This window comes from Phodopus roborovskii, unplaced genomic scaffold (assembly GCF_943737965.1).
Source record: "Phodopus roborovskii unplaced genomic scaffold, PHOROB, whole genome shotgun sequence".
Classification (NCBI taxonomy): Eukaryota; Metazoa; Chordata; class Mammalia; order Rodentia; family Cricetidae; genus Phodopus; species Phodopus roborovskii.
The window spans coordinates 28,183,894-28,203,594 of NW_026126469.1; the positions used below are offsets into that span (position 1 = coordinate 28,183,894).

The 19,701-nt window shown below is 42.3% G+C and overlaps 1 protein-coding gene across 1 annotated transcript in view; it reads left to right on the top strand.

The window, feature by feature from the left end:
* The window catches only part of Usf3 (upstream transcription factor family member 3), a 41,707-nt gene that overhangs the window by 10,240 nt on the left and 11,766 nt on the right, over positions 1-19,701 (top strand). The window contains exons 2-5 of the mRNA XM_051191523.1: positions 8,848-8,963; positions 10,415-10,479; positions 11,816-11,844; positions 12,246-12,328. Coding sequence (XP_051047480.1) covers positions 10,433-10,479; positions 11,816-11,844; positions 12,246-12,328 — 159 coding nt within the window. The 5' untranslated portion in view covers positions 8,848-8,963; positions 10,415-10,432. The remainder of the gene's footprint in view (positions 1-8,847; positions 8,964-10,414; positions 10,480-11,815; positions 11,845-12,245; positions 12,329-19,701) is intronic.

Genomic DNA, 19,701 nt, shown 5'->3' on the forward strand with positions numbered 1-19,701 from the left:
ATAAGGTGATAACGTGTTTTTACAGCATTCACGTTGGTCCTCTACTCCTGCCTTTACCCAGTCAACAGGCTTGTATGATATGCTCTAATCCTGAGAGCCAACTGCTGTATCTGTAAAAAAATAAAATCATCTGCCAAGACCTCCCAAAGCCTGTTACAAGGAGCTCAAGTGCAAGGTTTTAGAGAAGTACACACCCCACTAGAACTGGGGAATTTTATGAAATAGAAAGAGCTAACAAGTCTCCAATATGATAAGGTTTTAATTATTAAGGACATTTTTAACAAAAAGGAAAACTATATTGAGAAAAATGAAGAGAAAGTTATTAGCTACATATAAATATAAATCAAGTGGGAAAGGAGAGAGAACAGGTATACGAGTCTAACAGGAGTTACATTAAGTGTGACTGAAATAAATTCTCATTTCAAAAAAGCGTTTCAGATTGTAGAGAAACAAAGATCCAGATTGTGCCAGTTAGATATAAGCAATGCAGGAAAATAAGAAATAAAGTACATGTACAGATAAGTCAGTTAACATAAAGGAGCACATGTGTGCACATGGCCAGCGAATGTGAAATAAGAGAGAATGCACACTTAACTGTTTACAGCAGTTATCCCTGCAGAGTGGAGCTGTATAGAAAAGAAACTTTCACTTTATACATCTCTTTATGCTTTGAAAATTGGTTTGTTTGTTTGGTTGGTTTGGTTTGTTGTCTGTCTGTGTGTGTGTGCATGCTTGCTTATGTAGTTTAAAGATAAAGGTTAAAAGTGTACTGAGGAAATTAATGCATTTGGCTTATTTCCTTTTTTCAGATACATGTTGGCTGAGATTCAACATGAAGGGCAGTTCTAGTTTTGGGGCAGGAGTTCATTATTCCAAGTTCTTGTAACATGTGTCATAGCTGCTTAAATTAGACATTAGTACCAGACATGATGGTGATGAGATTGACGGGAAGCAGCCAACAGATGCCGTTGAAATATGCAAGATAGCTTTCAGAACTTCAGACAGACAGCACTTACAGGAAGCAGAAAACAGCCTGACACATCAGCAGGTCCTTGTGTTCCCTGTGGGACAAAGGATGCTTTTGGTGTGACAAGCACCACTGTTCTGCACCTGCAGCTGTACCGAAACATTACACTCTATAGAACAATATTTTTGACCAGTGATATCCCCCATTGAAGATGAAACCATGTTGGTTTACACAAATATAATTAATGGAGTTTGCCTCATGTCGAAGTCTCTTAAGCATTTTAGGGCCAGAGTGTGTCCTAGCCATTAAGCAATACATGAATCTGTGTCAAAAGACTTCTAAATGGAATGAGTTGAACCATGTGGAGTTAGTGAAAGCACATTCCAGGAAAAAGTTTTTTTTTAAACCCAAAAGGCTGGAGAAGATAAATGTGAATAAGCACAGGGGGCTAAGATGGCCAAGCATTAAGCAGGGTGGTGAGTTAGAGCATGTGTCCATGTTGCATCACAGCTTTGAGTATTTGGTAAACTGGAGAAATGCTTGTGTTCAGTGTAAAGAAGAATACAGAGTGGCTTATGCACCACTATTTGTGAAAAATTAGATACAGAAAGGAAGAAAACTTGCAGAAGGACCCACAGGGATTGTGTTGGGTGATGCAATAGAGAAACAGTTTGAACATTTAAACTTTTTTTTGTTTTATATATATATCATATATATATATTGTCTTTCATATAAGAAAAATAGTAGAACAAAGAGGTCCAAGTAAGTTGAGCTCATTTTTGTTATAGAGCTGATAATTTGATCCAAGCCAGAGATTTAAGTTTAGTTGTGCCATAATTTCCATGAGTTACACTCTCATTAGTAGGATAAAGTGACTTTGACTGAAGAGGGTTATACTTCAGAAGAGTAAGGGGACAGGGGAGGTAGGAGTAGCCACAAGAGAGGGTAGTGGGAAATTAATATGACTAAAGTATGTTATATGCATGTGTGAAATGTCATAATGAAACCTACTACTTCATACAGTTAATGTATACTAATAAAGTCTTAAAGCGATAAAAGTTATTAAAGCAAACTGCAATCACTCCATAAAACATTTAAAATAAGTATAAAACATTTTAGAATGGACTAAATAAGATTAAGTAAGATATTATAACCTTTATTCAGTCACTCTGTCGTTTATTTATTTATTTATTTTTGAGGCATGGTCTCTACATGCCTTCTAGAGCTACTCTAGAACTTGCTATGTGTACCAAGCTGACCTTGAACTCACAGAGATCCACCTGCCTTTATCTGCCTAGGGTTGACATTAAAGGTGTGTACCACTATGCCCAGCTTATTTATTTATTTTAAAGACTTATCTTTATTCTGTGTATAAGTATTTTGCCTGCATGTGCGCCGTATGTGTGCAGTGCCCACCGAAGCCAGCGGAGAACATTGGATGCCCTGGGGCTGTTGTTTGGTTTGGTTTGGTTTTGGTTTGGCTTGGTTTGGTTTATCATAGATCAGCCTTTATTTACTAGCCAGGCTGGCCTCAAACCTACATACAGCAGCCTTCCTTTCTCACCATCTCTAGTGTTGACTAGCCACAGCAGACTCACTTTCCCTCCCATCTCCTTCCTCTGTTGTCCTTCCTGTTCCCCTTCCCCCACTTTCCTTTCTATTATTTATTTATTTACTTGTTTTTAAAATTTTGTTTGCTTGGTTGGTTTTGCTTTTCAAGACAGAACTCTCTGTGCAGTCCTGACTGTCCTGGAACTCTATAGTTCGAACTCAGAGATCCATCTGTCCCCTCTTCCCAACTGTTAGGGCTAAAGGCATGCACCAGCACCACAGCCCAGCCCTTTCTATTATTTATTTACATTGTTTTCTTCTGGGAGACCATGGTGGAGGTGGAGGTTAGCAGTCTCTTCTTCCACCAAGTGGGTCCTGGGGATCAAACTCAGAATTCAGGTGATGAGAACCTTCCCCTGCTGAGCCCGCCCTCCCTCCCTCCACCCCCACCCCCCACTTTCTTTTCCTTTTTTGCACAGGGTAGAACTGTTTTACCACCTGATCCTCTTCCTTCTTCAGGCATGTACCACTGTACCTAGAAGTTTATCTCTTGTGTCTCTCCTCATTTTTTATTACGGGCACTCATGTGGAGGTGTGAAGTCGTTTTTTTGTTTGTTTGTTTTAATCACTTGTGCTTTTAATAGTTTTGTAGTGTTGTTACATTGACTTAAACATGTAAAAATATTTTAAATTACATGCTTATATATGTATCTGTGTATGAGTGTATGCCTATGGATGCAGTACCCACTGAGGCCCAAAGAGCATCTCATATGGAGTTAGAGTTATGCCCATGAACTGCCTGAGATGGGTGCTGGGAACTGAACTAGGGTCCTCAGCAAGAACATTAAGTGTTCTTAACTACCGAGCCATTTCTTCAGCCCCCATTTTGCACATGAATGTCCAGGAGCCCCAGTTTTTCTTTGTTGAAGTCTGTTTTTTCCCTCTTTGAATGTTCCTGGCTGCCGTGTCAGAATCCCCAGTCTCAAATGTAAAGGTTTGCTTCTGTTTGTTGGCATCATTCCATTTGCCTGCTTTCTTTGTAGTAAGCTTTGAAACTAGACTTTTCAGTTTTGTTCACATTCCCAGTCTTACTTTTTAAACTGTGTCAGTACTAGAATTCCAGTTTCAAATGCTAATACATTTAAAGCAAATGATTTGAATATTTGGTTGAATGAATAAAGCTAAGTCAGGCTGCTTCTGTGTTACATGGCTTTAAGTTGATGCTTTTGCTTTCTATGTTTTCTGGCCTGATGTGTTAGCAAATACCTGTAATCCTAGCACTTGGGAGGCTGAGGCAGGAACACCAGTTCAAAATCAGTCTAGGCTACATAGTAGGCTTATTGTCAGCCTGTGCTAGGACAGATACCTTGCTCAGCCTTGATATAGGGGGAGGCTTTGTACATGACTTACAATGATATACCAGACTTTTTTACTCTTCATGGGAAGCCTTATCCTCTCTGAGGGAGGTGGGGGAAGGTGGGGAGAATAGGAGGAGGGGAGGGAGTGAGACCAGGATTGGTGTGTAAAATGAGAAAAGACTGTTTTAAAATAAAAAAAAAAAATATATATATATATATATATGTATATATATATATATATAAAAGAAAAAAAAGAGACTCAACGAAAAGAGAAAAGATTACTAAGGTGTCATTATACCTTGTTCACTCACTTAGTGTTCACTTAATTGGTTTTAGTATGTTCATAGTGTTGTATATTATTGTCGCAGTCAAAATTTTAGAACATTTTTATCACCCCGAAAAGTAACTCCAGAGACACTAGTTGTCTCTGGGAAGGTGGTATATTATGAGAACTAGCCACCAAAGGCAGCAAGTGCAGAGACTGACTGGCCAAGGAAAAATACAGGCAAATGCAGGGTTTCACAAATTGCAATTTATTAGTGATGTGGGGAGAGGAGCCTGCCTTGGGCAGCAACAAGACAGGAAGATCCTGCTACCCTCACAGGCAGGAGGGATGGGGCCAGGCGCTAAGCTGGACCAAGCTATGCAAAGGTAGCCTGCCACCTACTAGAGTGGGTTTTCTTTTAAGGGGGGAAAAATCTCCCATGCAACTAATATGTCATTTGCTAGTTAGAAAACTGTCCAAACACACTGACTAGAACAATATGCTTAGCTGTCTAGTGGCTGTCTGTCCTTAATGTGTTTGTAGTTTGTGCAAGTGGCACTTAGTGGACAGAGTGGCAGTCCATCAACAGAAAAATGGATAAACAGCTAGTGTTATAGGTTCATACACAGATACAGGTTCATCCTACAAAAAGGAGCAGACTCCTGGAAGAAGGTATATAATTTACATTAAGCTGAGTGTAAGCTTGCTACAAGAGAATTCCAACAAATACATCTATATAAAGTCCAGAGAAGGAAACAGGACAGCAATTACTTTTAAAACTGAGAAAGGATTGGCTAGGAAAGAACTTTGTCTGGTGATAATATCTAGTTTGATGTCAAAGCTTACTGAATGGTAATGGTTTTCTGTAGCCCATAATAGGTTTCTCCACCAAAACAGTAAGCCAGATCAAGTAAAACTGAAAAAGTAAAAGAACCAGTTTATTTGAACAAAGCAACTCGAGATCAAGGCTGGAGAAGTCACACGCCTAAACTAAAACAGGGAGCTTTTATAGATTGTAGGTGAGGGCTGATGATGTGTCTGCCACAAGCTAGGTTTGTGCCCAAGGATAGTCAAAAGCTGAATGCTTTAGATGGTGAATTGGGTGTCCTGCCTTAAGTCACAAAGAATGTGGAACTGCGCTTTTTGGTGCCTTCCCTTTGATGGAGGTTCCAGTGGAACAAATGGTATACTTGAGATGTTTGGAATTTGTGTGTGAGTTTTACCTCAAGGGGAAGAAAATAGGTCCTAGACAATGTGATTTGAAGCAGGAGATCTGAGGACCGTCATGTGAGAACCACCGGGCTTGACGGCTTTCCTAATAATTGTTTCTTTCCACACAGATGTAATAACTCATAGATTATTAATATAATATTTTAGCATTTATCTTTAAAAATTCATGACACTTTAACTATTTTAAGGAGCATATTTATTTAGTCATAAATATTGTATTACAAATGCCATTTGGGCTGTGTGTATTCTAAGGCCCTAAGTTATTTAACCCCAGTGCCAACAAGAGAAGAAAAGCCATGCCTTCATTAGTAGGTTAATTGGTAAGTAGACAAAGATTTATGATAATGTAGTCCCTATCTGGTTATTTTGGAGGGTAGAGAGATGGCTTTGGCAGTAAAGTGCTTGCCGTGTATGCCTGAGGACCCGAGTTCACATCTCCAGCAGCCATGTAAACTTGGCATGGAGCACCTACCTGTAATGACATTGCTGAGCGAGAAGGGACAGAAGTACCCCTGGGGCCCTGTAGTCAGCAGCCTCCCCACATCACTGACCTTGAAGTTCAGTTTCTGTCTCAAAAACAAGAGTGAATGAGGACAGCACCCAACGCCAGCCTCTGACCCCTCACTTCCGTCTCTCTGACAGGAATTCACTGTGTAACCCTGCTGACCTGGAATTCATGATCCTGCTGCCTCAACTTCCCCAGTGCTGTGATTATGTCTATATGCCACCATACCAAAGACTTTGTATTCTGTTCTTCTGAAGTTATTTGTTGGATTCAGATTTTGTTTGTGTGTAAACTCCAATGGGTTTTAAGTATGGAATTATGTTATCTACAAATAGGAATAATTTAACTTCTTCCTTTCCAATCTGTATTCCTGTTAGATCTTTTTGTAAGCATGTGCATATATGTGTCTGATGTATATATGTTCATGTATGTGTGTGTGCAGACATGTACACTTAACCTGTGCATGTACATATGAAGATCAGAGGTTGACCTTGAGTGTCTTCCTCCATTACCCCCAACCTTATTTAATTTAATTGAATTTTGTTTTCTTTTCTAGAGGCAAGGTTTCTCTGTAACAACCCTGGCTGTCCTGGAACTCGCTTTGTAGACCAGGCTGGCCTCAAACTCACAGAGATCCACCTGCCCCTGCCTTCTGAGTATTGAGATCAAAGGCATGTGCTACTGTGCCCAACTCTGTTTTAATTTGTTAAAGATATGTGAAAAGTTTCTGCACCCCCATAAGCCTCTCTGCTGATGCAGCAATCCAAATCAGACCAAATCAAACCAAATTAGAAAAAGCCCAGTTTGATGGATAAAACGCTCCTGAATAATTTTCCAGCCCCCGCAGAGAGGAGATTGGAAAACCACATGTCTGTTTTCTTGGGGGCAATTTTGGTTGTGAGCCTAGCCTTTAACGGCTGAGCCATCTCTCCAGCCCTCTTGGGGGCAATTTAAATACCCTGTGGGAATGGTCTTGAGCAATCTCTGAGGGACAAGCCCTATTTGGCGGGCTTTCTGGGTTGGGGTAGGGGTTGGGGAGAGAGAGATAGGGAAGGGGTATTGAGGTGGAACTTCTGCCAGAACACTAAGGTCTCTCACTGAGCCTGCAACTTGTGGCTTTTTCTGGACTTGACCGGATAGCCTCTGGGCTCTCCTGTCTCCATCCATCCATCTTGGGATTTAAGGCAAGTGCTGCTATCCCAGCTTTTCTCATGTGGGTGCTGAGGATCTCAGCTTGGCTCTTTATGTTTGCATAGCAGGCGCTTTGCCCACTGAGTCACTTCCCCAGCCCTAGATTTATGTTTTTTGAGAAGCCTCCATATTGATTTCCATAGTGGCTACAATAGCTACACTCCCTTGAATAGCAGCATTTCAACTGAAGTCAGGAACATCAAGAGTGTCAACTTTCTTCCATCTTATTTGGTATAGTTCTCAAAGTCTCAGCTAGATCAAGAAGACAAGATAGAAAGCTATGGAAGGGGGCACTCAAATGGAGAGCCATAGAGGAAGTCACCTGGAATCCTTCTGTGGCCTCTACAGATAGGTGCACCTACTACAAACACACAAGAAAAAAAAGCTAAAAATAGAATTTCCACATATGTATGACCCATGCTTTGGTTATATATTGTTCCTGGGCATAAACCCAAAGGAACATATATGCTATTATTATAGAGACACTTGCCCATCTATGTTTATTGTTGCTGTCTTCACAAAGCAAAGAAATAGAATCATCCTAGATGTCCATTAACAGATGAATGGGTATTGTAATATACAACACAATAGAATCTTATCCAGTTGTAGAGAAAAATGAAGTTATAAAATGTGCAGGAAATGAATAGATTTGTAAAACATTTTAAGTAAGGTAAACCTAGCCTCAAAAACATAAATCCCACATGTTCTTTCTCGAACCTGTGGACTTACAGACATGAAACCCACAGATAGAAAGCACTGGTATCCTATGGATAATTCTTACTATCTGTGCTTGGGAAACATTACCCTAAAAGTAAAACTGAGTGTCTCAGACCTTGTGAGGTAGAGAAAGAGAAGAAAGGAAAGGAGAAAGGGATGTTATCCAAGATTTAGGATCCTAGGCCATCTGACAGCTCATCACTTGTCAGACTGAGATGAAGCTGTAAAACATGTTGTTGCGTCCACAGCACACAGGCCTTCAGCTAGTCTTCCTAGCTCTGAGCAAGTTTCCAGTCACTCCTACAAAATACAGTAGGGGGCAGGGGGATGGCTCAGAACTCAAGTGCTTGCTGTGGGAGCAAGAGGGCCAGAGCTTGGACCCCCAAGCCCCACAAATACCAGATGGGCATGGTGGCTTACCTGTAATTCCAGCCTCTGGAGGTGGAGATGGGGTCCCCAGAACACACTGCCTATGGAGACTAGCCAGCAAACTCTTGGCTGAGAATCATTGCCTCAAAAAGGGTAAAGTAGATGGCAATCAAGACAACTGGCATCACCCATGGATGTCCTCATGCATGCACATTCAGACACTCACATGTGCCCATACACATGTGAACATGCTACACAATTCCCATACATGCACACATAGAGAAGAAGTAAAATTTACACGAGGGAAATAGGAAATTGAAAGATAATTTTAGAATTGAGAGCATTAGACATAACATGGAGTTCTTTGGAGATCCATGAGTAATGAGGGTCCAAGGGACTGTGAGCAAACAGAATAGAAGAGAACTATGCCTACATGCCTGTGTCCCTGCCTGTAAGACACTACCACCACCACCACCACCACCACCACCCCCTTCCGGTATTTAGGGTAGAACATGGTTACCCATTGGAAAAAGGCTTTGGAGAATAAGCACATTCACCTGTTCTCCAGTGATGGAGAGTGGTCAGGATTATCCTTCATGCCTCTCAAATTTGCCTGCATGTCATCAGTTGCCAGCTTTATCCCATGGATACCTGGTGCCTATAAATAAATACTCATTGGTTTTTCTTTTTGTAGTAAGAAGAAAACATAACTTATAGAGACCATCTTCTGGCAGAAAATGATAGATTTGAACCAGAAAGAGGAGGAGTTGGAAGCCAGGAATTCAAAGTGAAGAAACTCTGAGCCCTTGGGTGAGAAAGGAGATGGGTTATTTGTGTGTTTACCTGCTGACTGGCCCACGCTGCTGTTAGGTGGTTGTCCATAGTGAGTGAGTGTGTGTAAGGAGAAGGTGGAACAGGGACAGGCAGTTGTTTCTGAAAACAAAATCGTAACGCTTCTTTTTGTGGTGTGTGTGCATCTATGACATACGTGTGAGGATTCAGTTCCTCATTCTGCTGTGCGGGTCTTGGGATGGAGGTCCCAGCTTCAGGCTTGGGAGCACTTTTACCCACTGAGCCATCTTGTTAGCCCTGGAGATGAGTTTCGACTACACATTCTCCACAGGCCTTCTCATCAGTCCCTTGCTTACCTTCCCTCCTTTCAAGGGCTGGTGCTTGTTCTGAAACACCTTGTAAATATCCAGGGCCAACATTTCTTGGATCCTTATTGCTTCCAGGCACCAGTGTTGTGCCTTCCTAGTATTAGTTCATTCTCTGCTCAAAACAAGCCCACAACGGATAGCTAGAATGTGGCACAATCAGATCTTAAACTCCCACTTTTTGAGCTCACCTCTGTATTTATTACCTCCTTTCCTTTCCCAGAAGAAAAGGGTAAGTCGCACTTGTACCTCCTCCCCCAGTAGCCCAACAGACACCCTAGCTTGACAGCCTCTTTTGCAAGGTTGGTTGCCAGTTACTGAGAGTTAAGCATTAACATTTACATTATCACTCTGGAAAAACCAGAGAGGACTGAAATAAATCACCAGCAATATTGCTCGCTTTGCATACCTGCACTTCTATGTTTCTGCCTCCAGACTTTGTCCCATTCATGTTTATATTTCCCTATAGGATATCTGTTTTTAGCTGAGTAGTGGTGTATGCCCATAATCCCAACACTCAGGAAACAGAGCCAGGAGGATTTTAAGTTTTTGAGACCATCCCTGAACGATACAGTGAGACCCTGTCTCAACAATAGAGGCGGGAAGAGGAAAATGAATGGAGGAAGAAAGAGGAAAACCCACTCTTGATAGCGAGTTTTCACATCCACGTTGTAGTGAGTCTCCACTGATAATGAGAGACACCTGCCTGGCAGTGGAAAGACGAAGACAGCCTCACTGTGATTTACATCTGCTGCTTATAATAGTGTTGTCCTTGGTGGTTTCTGGAGAGTGATCTGGCAGTGTGTCCTTAAGTTCATGCTGGCCAAGCTCTTTACCAGTGAGATCTTACTGTGAAGCCCAGACTAGTCTGCCACTTGCCATGTAGCCCAGGCTGGCTCTAATCTCAATCTTTCTAGTACTGGGATTTTGACCATATATCCTATTTTTTTTTTTAACCCTTTTGATCTATATCTGGTCAAGTGTTTTTCTGTTTTTGTTTGTTTGTTTAACTTTTTTGGTATTAAAATCTAATTGCTGTTTGATTTCTGCAAACTCTAGAATGACTAAATGTCTTGGTATAGCTGTCTTTGTATCCCTTTGTAGGTTCCTATCATTGTCACCATGCCAGAAATGACAGAGCGTGAGACGCCTACAAAAAAGCAGCACAGGTGTGTATCCACAGCCCCAAATAATATCATGTAGGTAGGTAAGAAACAGAATCAGCTCCCAGTTTGCTAAACGGTCCTTCGTGAACTTGTATTTAGATACCTAGAAAATGATTAATCTCCAAAATATGTGTGGATGGATAGAAACAGATTTACTGAAAGAGACCCATGGCTAAAATTTACTTGTTCTTTTCTCAGTAGTGTGACAAGTAAGAATGGCCATCAGTAGTTGAAACATATCAATCACAGAGACTGAACTAACAAATAGGCTGCATCAGACTGGCCCTTTGCATAAGTGTGACAGTTGTGTAGCTTGGTCCTCTTGTGGGACTCCTAGTGGTGGGAGCAGGGGCTGTCTGACTCTGTCAGCTTTTGGAACCCTGTTTATTACTGGGTTGCCTGGCCCAGCTTTGGTATGAGGGGAGGTGCCTAGTCCTACTGCATCTTGATATCCATGGGAGGACTGCCCTTTCCTGAAAGGGAAGGGAGGAGGAGTGGAGAGGGGTGGGTAGGGGGGGGGGGAGGAAGAGGAAACTGGTTGGGTTGTAAAAAAATTGTAACAATAATAATAATTTTAAAAATTATATCAAATCTATATTTTATGTTTGTTTCCTAATGATATTTTCACTGGCATCCAGAAACATTTAGATTGTGTTTAATTTATAACATTGTAATCTATTAATGACAATATATATAGCATTACTTTCATTTTCTTAATAGCCCCTCTCCTGAGTTTCTACCATTTTAGGCAGTGTCTGCTTAGAATTGTGTGGCCACTTTTTAAAAGGTTAAAACTACTATATTCTCTTTCCTTACCAAATAGCTATTAGTGAAAGCTAATACACAAAAGTTATTACACAAAAAGGGAAAGTCAGTGTCTTTAGCAGAAATTTTAAGAAAAGGTAAGAGTTTGGCTTGAGTACACGGATGGAAAGATGCAGTTGGCATTGTAGGTGCCTTTGCCTCCACATTTCCCCTGGTGGGAGTTGCCAGCCTCACTGCACTGCTGCTCCCGCCCCCTCCTCTCTCCAGCCTGCAGTGCCACACATCCACAGTTACATGATGCTCTCAACTAGTGAAGGTTCTCAGTGACTGAGTCTGTTGTCACATGTGATTCCTGGGTATCATCGGTGGAGAATTTTTGTCACTTCCTGAAATTATATCTGTTCAATTTATTTGGAAGTATCTGCATTAAGGTTCTCATGACCTAGTTTTCTTTTCTTCGGTGGTTCTTTACTGCTGCAGCAAAGACAGTTTCATAAAATTTATTTTTATGGTTATGAAAGTAAAGATTGTTTTTTATTATCTTCATGTTACCTGTCATGCACTTCTGTTTCAGAAAGAAAAACCGGGAAACACACAATGCAGGTGGGTGCTTAACTCAGCTGGAATTAATTATGCTGTGGTTAATTATACATTTTTATATTGTAAACATGGAATCATTTCTTATATTTTAGAAGGGCAACTTTGTTGCCTTCATTGACAAAATATTCCCAGAGCCTCACAGAGCTGACTGTGTAACATCTGACATGTAGCCTACTTTGGATCTGTTATGATACTAGAATATTGTGGGGGGGCTAGTATTGGAAGGATTTCACTCAGGGTTCAACTTCTTTTCCCTGTCCATGCAAGGCAGGTGCACTGCCACTGAGCTACAGACCCCTAGCCTCCTCTGTATGTGATTCTTACTGATAGTTCCTTTGCCCTGGGAAATTGGGCACTTTGACCAAGTAGTATGAGGGTTGATAATGTGCTTTTCCTCTTTCTAGTGGAGAGGCACAGAAAGAAGAAAATCAATGCTGGGATAAACAGAATAGGAGAACTGATCCCTTGTTCCCCTGCTCTGAAACAGGTAGGTGCCCCTCACTCTCTGAAACAAGTAGTCTTCCCACCCTCCACCTCTGAAATAAGTAGATACTACTCATTGTATCCTTCTAGAGAGAAGCACTTGTCAGTAGACAGCGCTCTCAATTATTTTGGTTTCTAGAATGGTTATTTTTGTGCTGTCATTCATCATGGGGGAAGGAGGTTTCAAGATGATAGCCTTATTTTTCATTCATTTCATTTTTCCATATACTTTTTTTTCTTGTGTTTCTAATAATCATCTAGTACAGTTTTCTATATGGTCAAGTGTACCATGTGATTGCTAGACTGTTCCTTTTCCAATGAATTGCTAAGGTAGCTCCATGATTAGACTGATAAGATCCACTGTTTCCTAATATTTTCTGGGCATTAATTCTTTATGCTTCTAAAATTGTTTCCTAGGGTCTTTTAACAACATTTAACTTATTCCTCATTCTCTCCACACATACTCCCATCTCTTTTTTGAGCCAGGGTATTGTTATATAGCCAATGTTCTCCTGCCTCAGCATCTTTACTATTGGGTTTACAAGTATGTGTCATATCTGGTCTATTCATGACCTGTTAACTCCAATTAGTACTTGTGAATCTCAGCCTAATGCATGACACTTTCCCCTAATGAAGGTGAGTTTTAATTTCTTAAAATAATGAGGATAAAACACATGGAACACAAAACAAATGATTCAGATAATATGGAATAATGAAAAACTAAAAGAAAATTGACATCCCACTTTCAAGTTACAACCATTGATAAAATATTACATGTCTGTCCGGACACAGCTTTATCAGTGAACATCACTTCTACATGCATGTGTGAGGACACAGCTTCATCATTTTCGCCCAGTATATGTACTGAACTCTTGGCTGTAGACAACTTTTTCTTCTCATGTGATCACCTCCTTTTAATGATTATATAGTATTCCTTTGCAGTTGGAATGTAAGAACTTGTAGTAGCTTTTAAACTAATTTTAGCTAAATAATCTTTATAAAATAAATGTGTACATAGTAAAAATATTAAAACAATAAACGTCAATGTTCTTCCTGCTTCTTAGCCTTTACACAGCTTTCAGAGTTGAGCCATTCTTGTCTATTTGCTTTGATACTTAGTTTTTCATGTCGTAGTTTTCTGTACACTTTTTAAACTTTTAAAATTGTGTGTGTGTGTGTGTGTGTGTGTGTGTGTGTTTGTGTGTGTGTGTATATGTGTGTGTGTTGCCTACACTATTAATCCCAGTGGTGAGAATAAAACCACTACCACAGTTTAAGGCCAAACTTGAAGCAAGTTTTAATTAAACACTGACCAGGTGTTTATCTAGGTTCTTGGGAAATGGCCCAGAGTCAAGTATAGCACATGCTTAAGAAGGAAAACCCATCAGGTCCAGTCAGGAGCAAGCATATGAAATACCTCCAGCCCACATGTGATCAAGCATATCAGGTGCATATGGGTCAAACAAATTTGTTTAGGGGAATGAAAAACACGTGGCTAGTTATCTCCCATAAACAATAGCTCCAGCATTTCAGGCACTATCTGTCCTCCGGCAAGGGGCTTGCAGATCAGAGGCATTTTTGTTTCATAGATCTCTTAGGCATAGTAATTAAAACTTAAAATGTAACTTGGGCTCTCACAACACCTGATGTGAAGGCCAGAGGACATGGGATGTCTTCCTTTATCATTCTCTAACTTTTAGAGATGTAATATTTTTATTAATTCTTTGAGGATTTCATTCATCACACAATCTGTTTTGATCATAACCCACCCCTTCCCAGCTCCTCCCAGTTCCACTCCCTTCCTCTCTGCCTCCCAACATCATTCTGTCTAGCTCTTTCTCCCCTCCCCCACTGTCCAGTTTGTGTTGCCCATGCACTCATAGATGTGCGATCATTGATTGGTCAACTCACTCTCCACCTTAATTACTTTCAACTCTCATGAAATGCCTGTTTCTACCCACACACTGGGGTTGTCTGTAGGGGTAGCCATGCTTGGCTTCTTATTTGGGTACTGGGGATTTGAACTCAGGTTTTCATGCTTACACAGCAGGAACTCTTACCCACTGAGTCATGTCTTCAGTCATGTGTATTTTAAATTCTTTGCACACATTCAGTGAAATCTTTTGTTTGTTTTTGTTTTCCAAGACTGTGAAACAGTCCTGCTGGTTGTCCTGGAACTTATTTTGTAGCCCAGGCTGGCCTCGAACTCACAGAGATCTTCCTGCCTCTGCCTCTTGAATGCTGGAATTAAAGGTGCACATCATTTAATGAAATCTTAATGCAGTTTTCTAGGTGGTCAAATTACCACATGACTTCTAGTTTGCCTTTTTTTACCCCCTAAAACTTCACTTCTAGAACCTTCTGTCCTCTGTATTTGGTTTTGGTTTTTTCTTTTTCTTTCTTTTTTTTTTTTTCTTATTAAATCTTTGGGGTTTTTATATTATGCACCCCAATTCTGTTCACTCCTGGTTTCCCATTCCCCCTTCTCCTTGCTGAGCTCCTCAAAAAGAAAGCAAAACAAAGTAAGAAAGCAAACAAAAGCAAGAACAAAAACCCTCAGTAAATCAAAAGAGAACAAAAACCACACCAGGACAGAAAAGTCTCTGCTTGTCCTTCTCTCCTGCCTCTCCATCATCATGTCTTTATCCGTCCTGATGGCTTCGGTGTGTTATATAGTTACTCTTTGTTCCATCAGCTTGGCTGGAAAATGTTCATTGCTATGAGCTACTGGTATGGTTCAAGGACTCTGGTTTTTGGTACACCATCCTCACTGGATCCTTACCATAGCTCTTCTGGGGTATCTTGTGGCCTCCCAGAATCTTGGAGATCTTGTGGGTATCATTCCTCAGGACCATTCCCTTCACAAACTCCAGAGGGACCTAGATGGCATAGATGCTAGGGTGGGTCAACCCAAGGCCCAGTTGTGGGCCTGGGTGTTAGCCAGGCAGGTCAGATCTAGCCACTGGGGCCACCCGCCTTGGGTGCAGGGGTGGAGTGGGCTCCCCTACGTGTGTGTCCTCAGGGTAGGTACATCCTCACCTGTGATGAAGGGAGGGAGTCCTCTCTCCTGAGTACAGGGCCCAGCTCTCTTGCTGAGGTGACCAGCAGGAGGCAAGGCCAGCTTTCCCAGGGCAGTGAAGGGTGGACCGGTTCGGTATAGCCCTCTGATTTTATCTCGCATGATTCCTAAGGCCTCCTGAGGTGCCACTGGCCACAGACATCAGCACAGACCCCAGCTGTGGCTGGACCATGGACCCAGATATGGCTCTAGGCAGGAGCTTAGGCCTGAATGACATCCTAGCTCTGGATGGAAGGAATGGCCACTCAGGTGGGAGTGGTTCTGGCAATCATGTGATCTCTGGACACCAACAAGACCTCAGGTTGCAATTCCAACCCTGTGCCTCTATATGATCATTAGTGGCAATGCAGGACCTGGACCTCAGCTCAGACCCCCAACATGGCCCTTGGCAGCAGCTAGGTCTGGATGTCACCTCTTCCCCCAGTGGTGGCCTGGTCTTGAGACACTAACTTGACCCTTGATCTTGGGTGTCTGCGTGGCCTCCAATGGTAACAGGAGCATCAGACATCAGACCCTGTCTGCAAGTAGAACCATGGACCCCAACATGGCCTTTAGCTGCAACTCTGGCCCAGACATTGCCATGTCATTGAGTAGCAGCACAAACCACTCAGATCTGGATTCATCCTCAGATTCCAAACTGGACTCTTGTGGCTGGTTTGACCCTGGGCTGCTTCATGGCACTTGGTGACAACTGGAGCCACATATGTCAATCTGGACCCTGACTGCTACAGGGCCGTAGACCCAGACATAGTCCTCAGCAGCAGCCTGCCCTGGATGACACTCTAACCCCAGGTGATAGCACAGGCCACCCATATCTGTACAGACCCTGCTGTGGTTGTGGCCACCTGACTTCATCCCAGCCTCAGTTTCCTACTTTGCCAAGTGGAAGCAATGTTCATCTTATGCTACACCACAAATGCTCTAGCAGTGGCTCTTGGAGCTGGGTCTGAGCAAGTGCATGGACTGAGCAGCCTCACCTCAGCTTCTACCTGGATTGCCCTGCCACACCCCCCCCCCTTCTGCCCTGAGGGGCACTTTCCCAGGTGCTACCCCTATTTCCACACTTCCTGGTGTGGAGGCAGTCTGCAGGAGACTGACTAGTGGACAGGTCTGTCTAGGTTGTGCTGACCCCGTGACCAACACCCTGTGCCTGCTTGTAATTCTTTCATTGTGGATCCAGTCTGGCTTTCCGGACACAACCCTGAACCAGACTTCTCCAATCCCACGGGGTGGGATGAGGTGGTGATTCATCTCCAAGCACTGGGCCCAGCCTTAGGGAACTTTGCTTGGTGCCGGCTGCCCTGTCTCTGACTCAAGCATAGAAAGGAACCCCAAGCTGGTTCACAAAGCAATTGCACAAAGGGGAGGTCTCTTTCTTCCCCCCACTAAAGTCTTGTCTGACTTGAGGGACAGACACAGCACCAGGTCATACCCACTCAAGTCAACCAAAATTCAACCATTCTAAGTCTCAGCCTTGGGGGTGTTAGAGATTTGTTCCTAACACTAGGAGACTGGCCTTCTGGGAGATAGCCAGAAGGCTGACCCTAACACATCCGTCCACACACCCCCAACTGTCATTCTTCAAAAGAGATACTTATTGGGGGGATGGAGAGGGAGAAAGAATTTATTAATGAAAGAATCATCTTTAAAAAGCTAACTAAATATGCTTGTGTTTGGCCCTGACTGTTTTGTTCTCTGCAGGAAAGCATCCGTCAGTCTCTTATCTAGGAGTAGAAATGGTGAAAGGAGAGTGTGAGCCTATTTGCTAGAATTCTGGGGTTCAGGGACAGGGCTTGAGCTGCAACAGTGTTCTGCTTTGCCCCGTGTTGACTTAGGAGCCTCATCTTGGCTAGTGTTCCAACTGTCTCTGAGGTTGAAATTTCCTAGTTCAAATTTCACAGAAAATAAGCTTATGTTGTGTGGTTAGAGCAGGAAGAGAAGTCATCCGTTGGCTCAGGACATGGGTGTGGGGAGGCGCCGAGTACCACTGCTCAGCAAGCCTGCATGGAGCTCCTCAGTGGAGGCTCCTTGCACCTCACTCACCGTCCTTGGGTAGGATGACAGCGGGTACTTCTCCATGTTGAAACTTGTGGGATTTCAAGGCTGGATCAGTTTTCTTGACACTTCTGTTTCTTTTTATCCTCGCTGGGTGGATTAAACTTTAATAAATGTATGTGGGGTTTTGGTTGTTGTTGTTGTTTGGCTGAGTTTTTGTTTTGTTTATTTTTTGTCTTTTTTAAAAATAGACTGTCCTCGCTTTCAGGAGCCTGAAGTGGGAGGTTCAAAAGTTCACAAAAAGGAAAAGGATTTCCTTATCATGGGGCAGATTGTGTTGTACTTTCCTTTTTGCCCACATATTGAGGTGCAGGGGCCGCTCAGTACATGTTGGAAGCTGCCTGGTAAAACCTTACCTTCCTACTTACTCTTGGCTTTCAGTCCCCATTCTTGTAAGTTGTTGAAGGGAAACTGGAACCACTTCACTTCCTTCATGTCTAGAGTGTGTAACAGAAATCAGTACCTGGCTCCCAGGGTGGAGCAGTGTACAGGCTGTCTTCACTGTTGTGTGTCCTGTCTGCTCTCTGCGCAGCAGGGAGGTGGTGAGCATTATCAGGTCCTGCTGTTGTTCTGATTCTTGTTTTAGGAAAGGAAAGTGTTAGCTTTCTCTTTCTGGTTTTTCAGTACCAGGATGTGAAACTGGGGTTGTACATACTGTGTGGTCTTCTACCACTGGTCCACACCTGAAATTTTTTTTTCTAAGAGTTTCCTAGGTGAGCATATTGGGTCTCTATAGTGAGTCAATTGAAGGAACCCAGAACTGAAGCTTATTGAATCAAGGCACTAAGTCACAACGGTGGATACATTAGAGAAAAATGAAGGATGGGAGATATTAGTGCTATGCACATTAGTCATTCAAGACCACATGTTTAGTCAGGTGGCAAGTGGAGAAATACAGCCATTAGAAAGAGTCAGCTGGTCCCTCAATTGTGATGCAAAAGTGCCTGTAAGATACATCTTTAGTAAAGTGTATTACATGATGTTCATAGCATCCTTCTGTATAGGTGTGTGCATGCACATGCGTGTAGAAGCCGTAAGTCAATGTTAGCAATGTTTCCTTGATTGCTTTCCACCTTGTTTTTGTGTTTGATTTTTTGTTTTGTTTTGTTTGTTTTTGTGTTTGTTTTTTGTTTTGAGACTTGCTAACCAGTGAGCTCCAGAGATCTGCCTGTCTCTACCTTCCCAGTGCTAAGATTTCAGACAGGATCTGCCATGCCCCATGCTGGTGACCCGAGCTCAGGTCCTCATGCTCTCATGACCAGGACTTTACTGACTGAACCATCTTCCAGTCAGCACATTATGTTTTCAGTCTTAAAGTTTATTATAACTGTGGCACTGATGAGATGGTATACTGCTCTTGGAGAAGACCCAAGTTCTGTTCCCAGCACTCATGTCAGCTGGCTCACAACTACCTGTTACTCCAGCTCCAAGGGATCCAGTGTCCTCTTCTGAATTCTGTGGGCACCAGTACACAGCACTTTCTCCCACATAAATGTACACATAGTTAGAAATATGAAATAAATCTTCAAAAATTTTAATAAAAAAGTGCTTTAGTGTAAAGCCTTTAAAAAGTTTAGAAATAGAATATAGTAAGAGCATGGTGTCAAAACTCAGTCAAGCCATATCCCTTTTCAGCCCATTGTGTAGGATACTTCAAAGTTGTGGTTATCTGTAGAGAATAATCTGAAATCTGACATTTGACATAGTCCTGAAGGCCCTCTGTGGCCTTTTCTCCATCCGTAGTCTTTATAACATGCCGCATCTATCATTCCTGTCTTCACGCACAAGGTCAGTTCTGCCATTCCTGTCTTCACGCACAAGGTCAGTTCTGTCCAAGGTCAGTTCTGCCCGAGTGCCTTTGCTTTCTGGCCCCATGGTTTGGTTCTTCTCCCTCTGCCGTAGCTTCAGCATATGCTTTGCCCCTTCCAGATGTTTTGACTATCAGCTTACAGAGAGGACTTCCCAAAGCTCTCTTAGAAAAACAACAACAAAATGTAGCAGAGCATCTGCTACAGGTTCCAGTTCCAGTAATAAAGTATAACAAATCCAATGACTTCACACAAAAACTTAACCTCACAGTTCTGGAAGCTGAGGAGTCCAAAATGAAGATTCTAATCCTGTAGATTAGGGCTGTAGAGATGGTAAAAGTAGTAACTACTCTTGTAGAGGACCAGTTTGGTTCCCAGTGCCCTGTCAGGCAGCTCACAAGTGCCTGTAACTCCAGACCAGCGGGATCCAACACT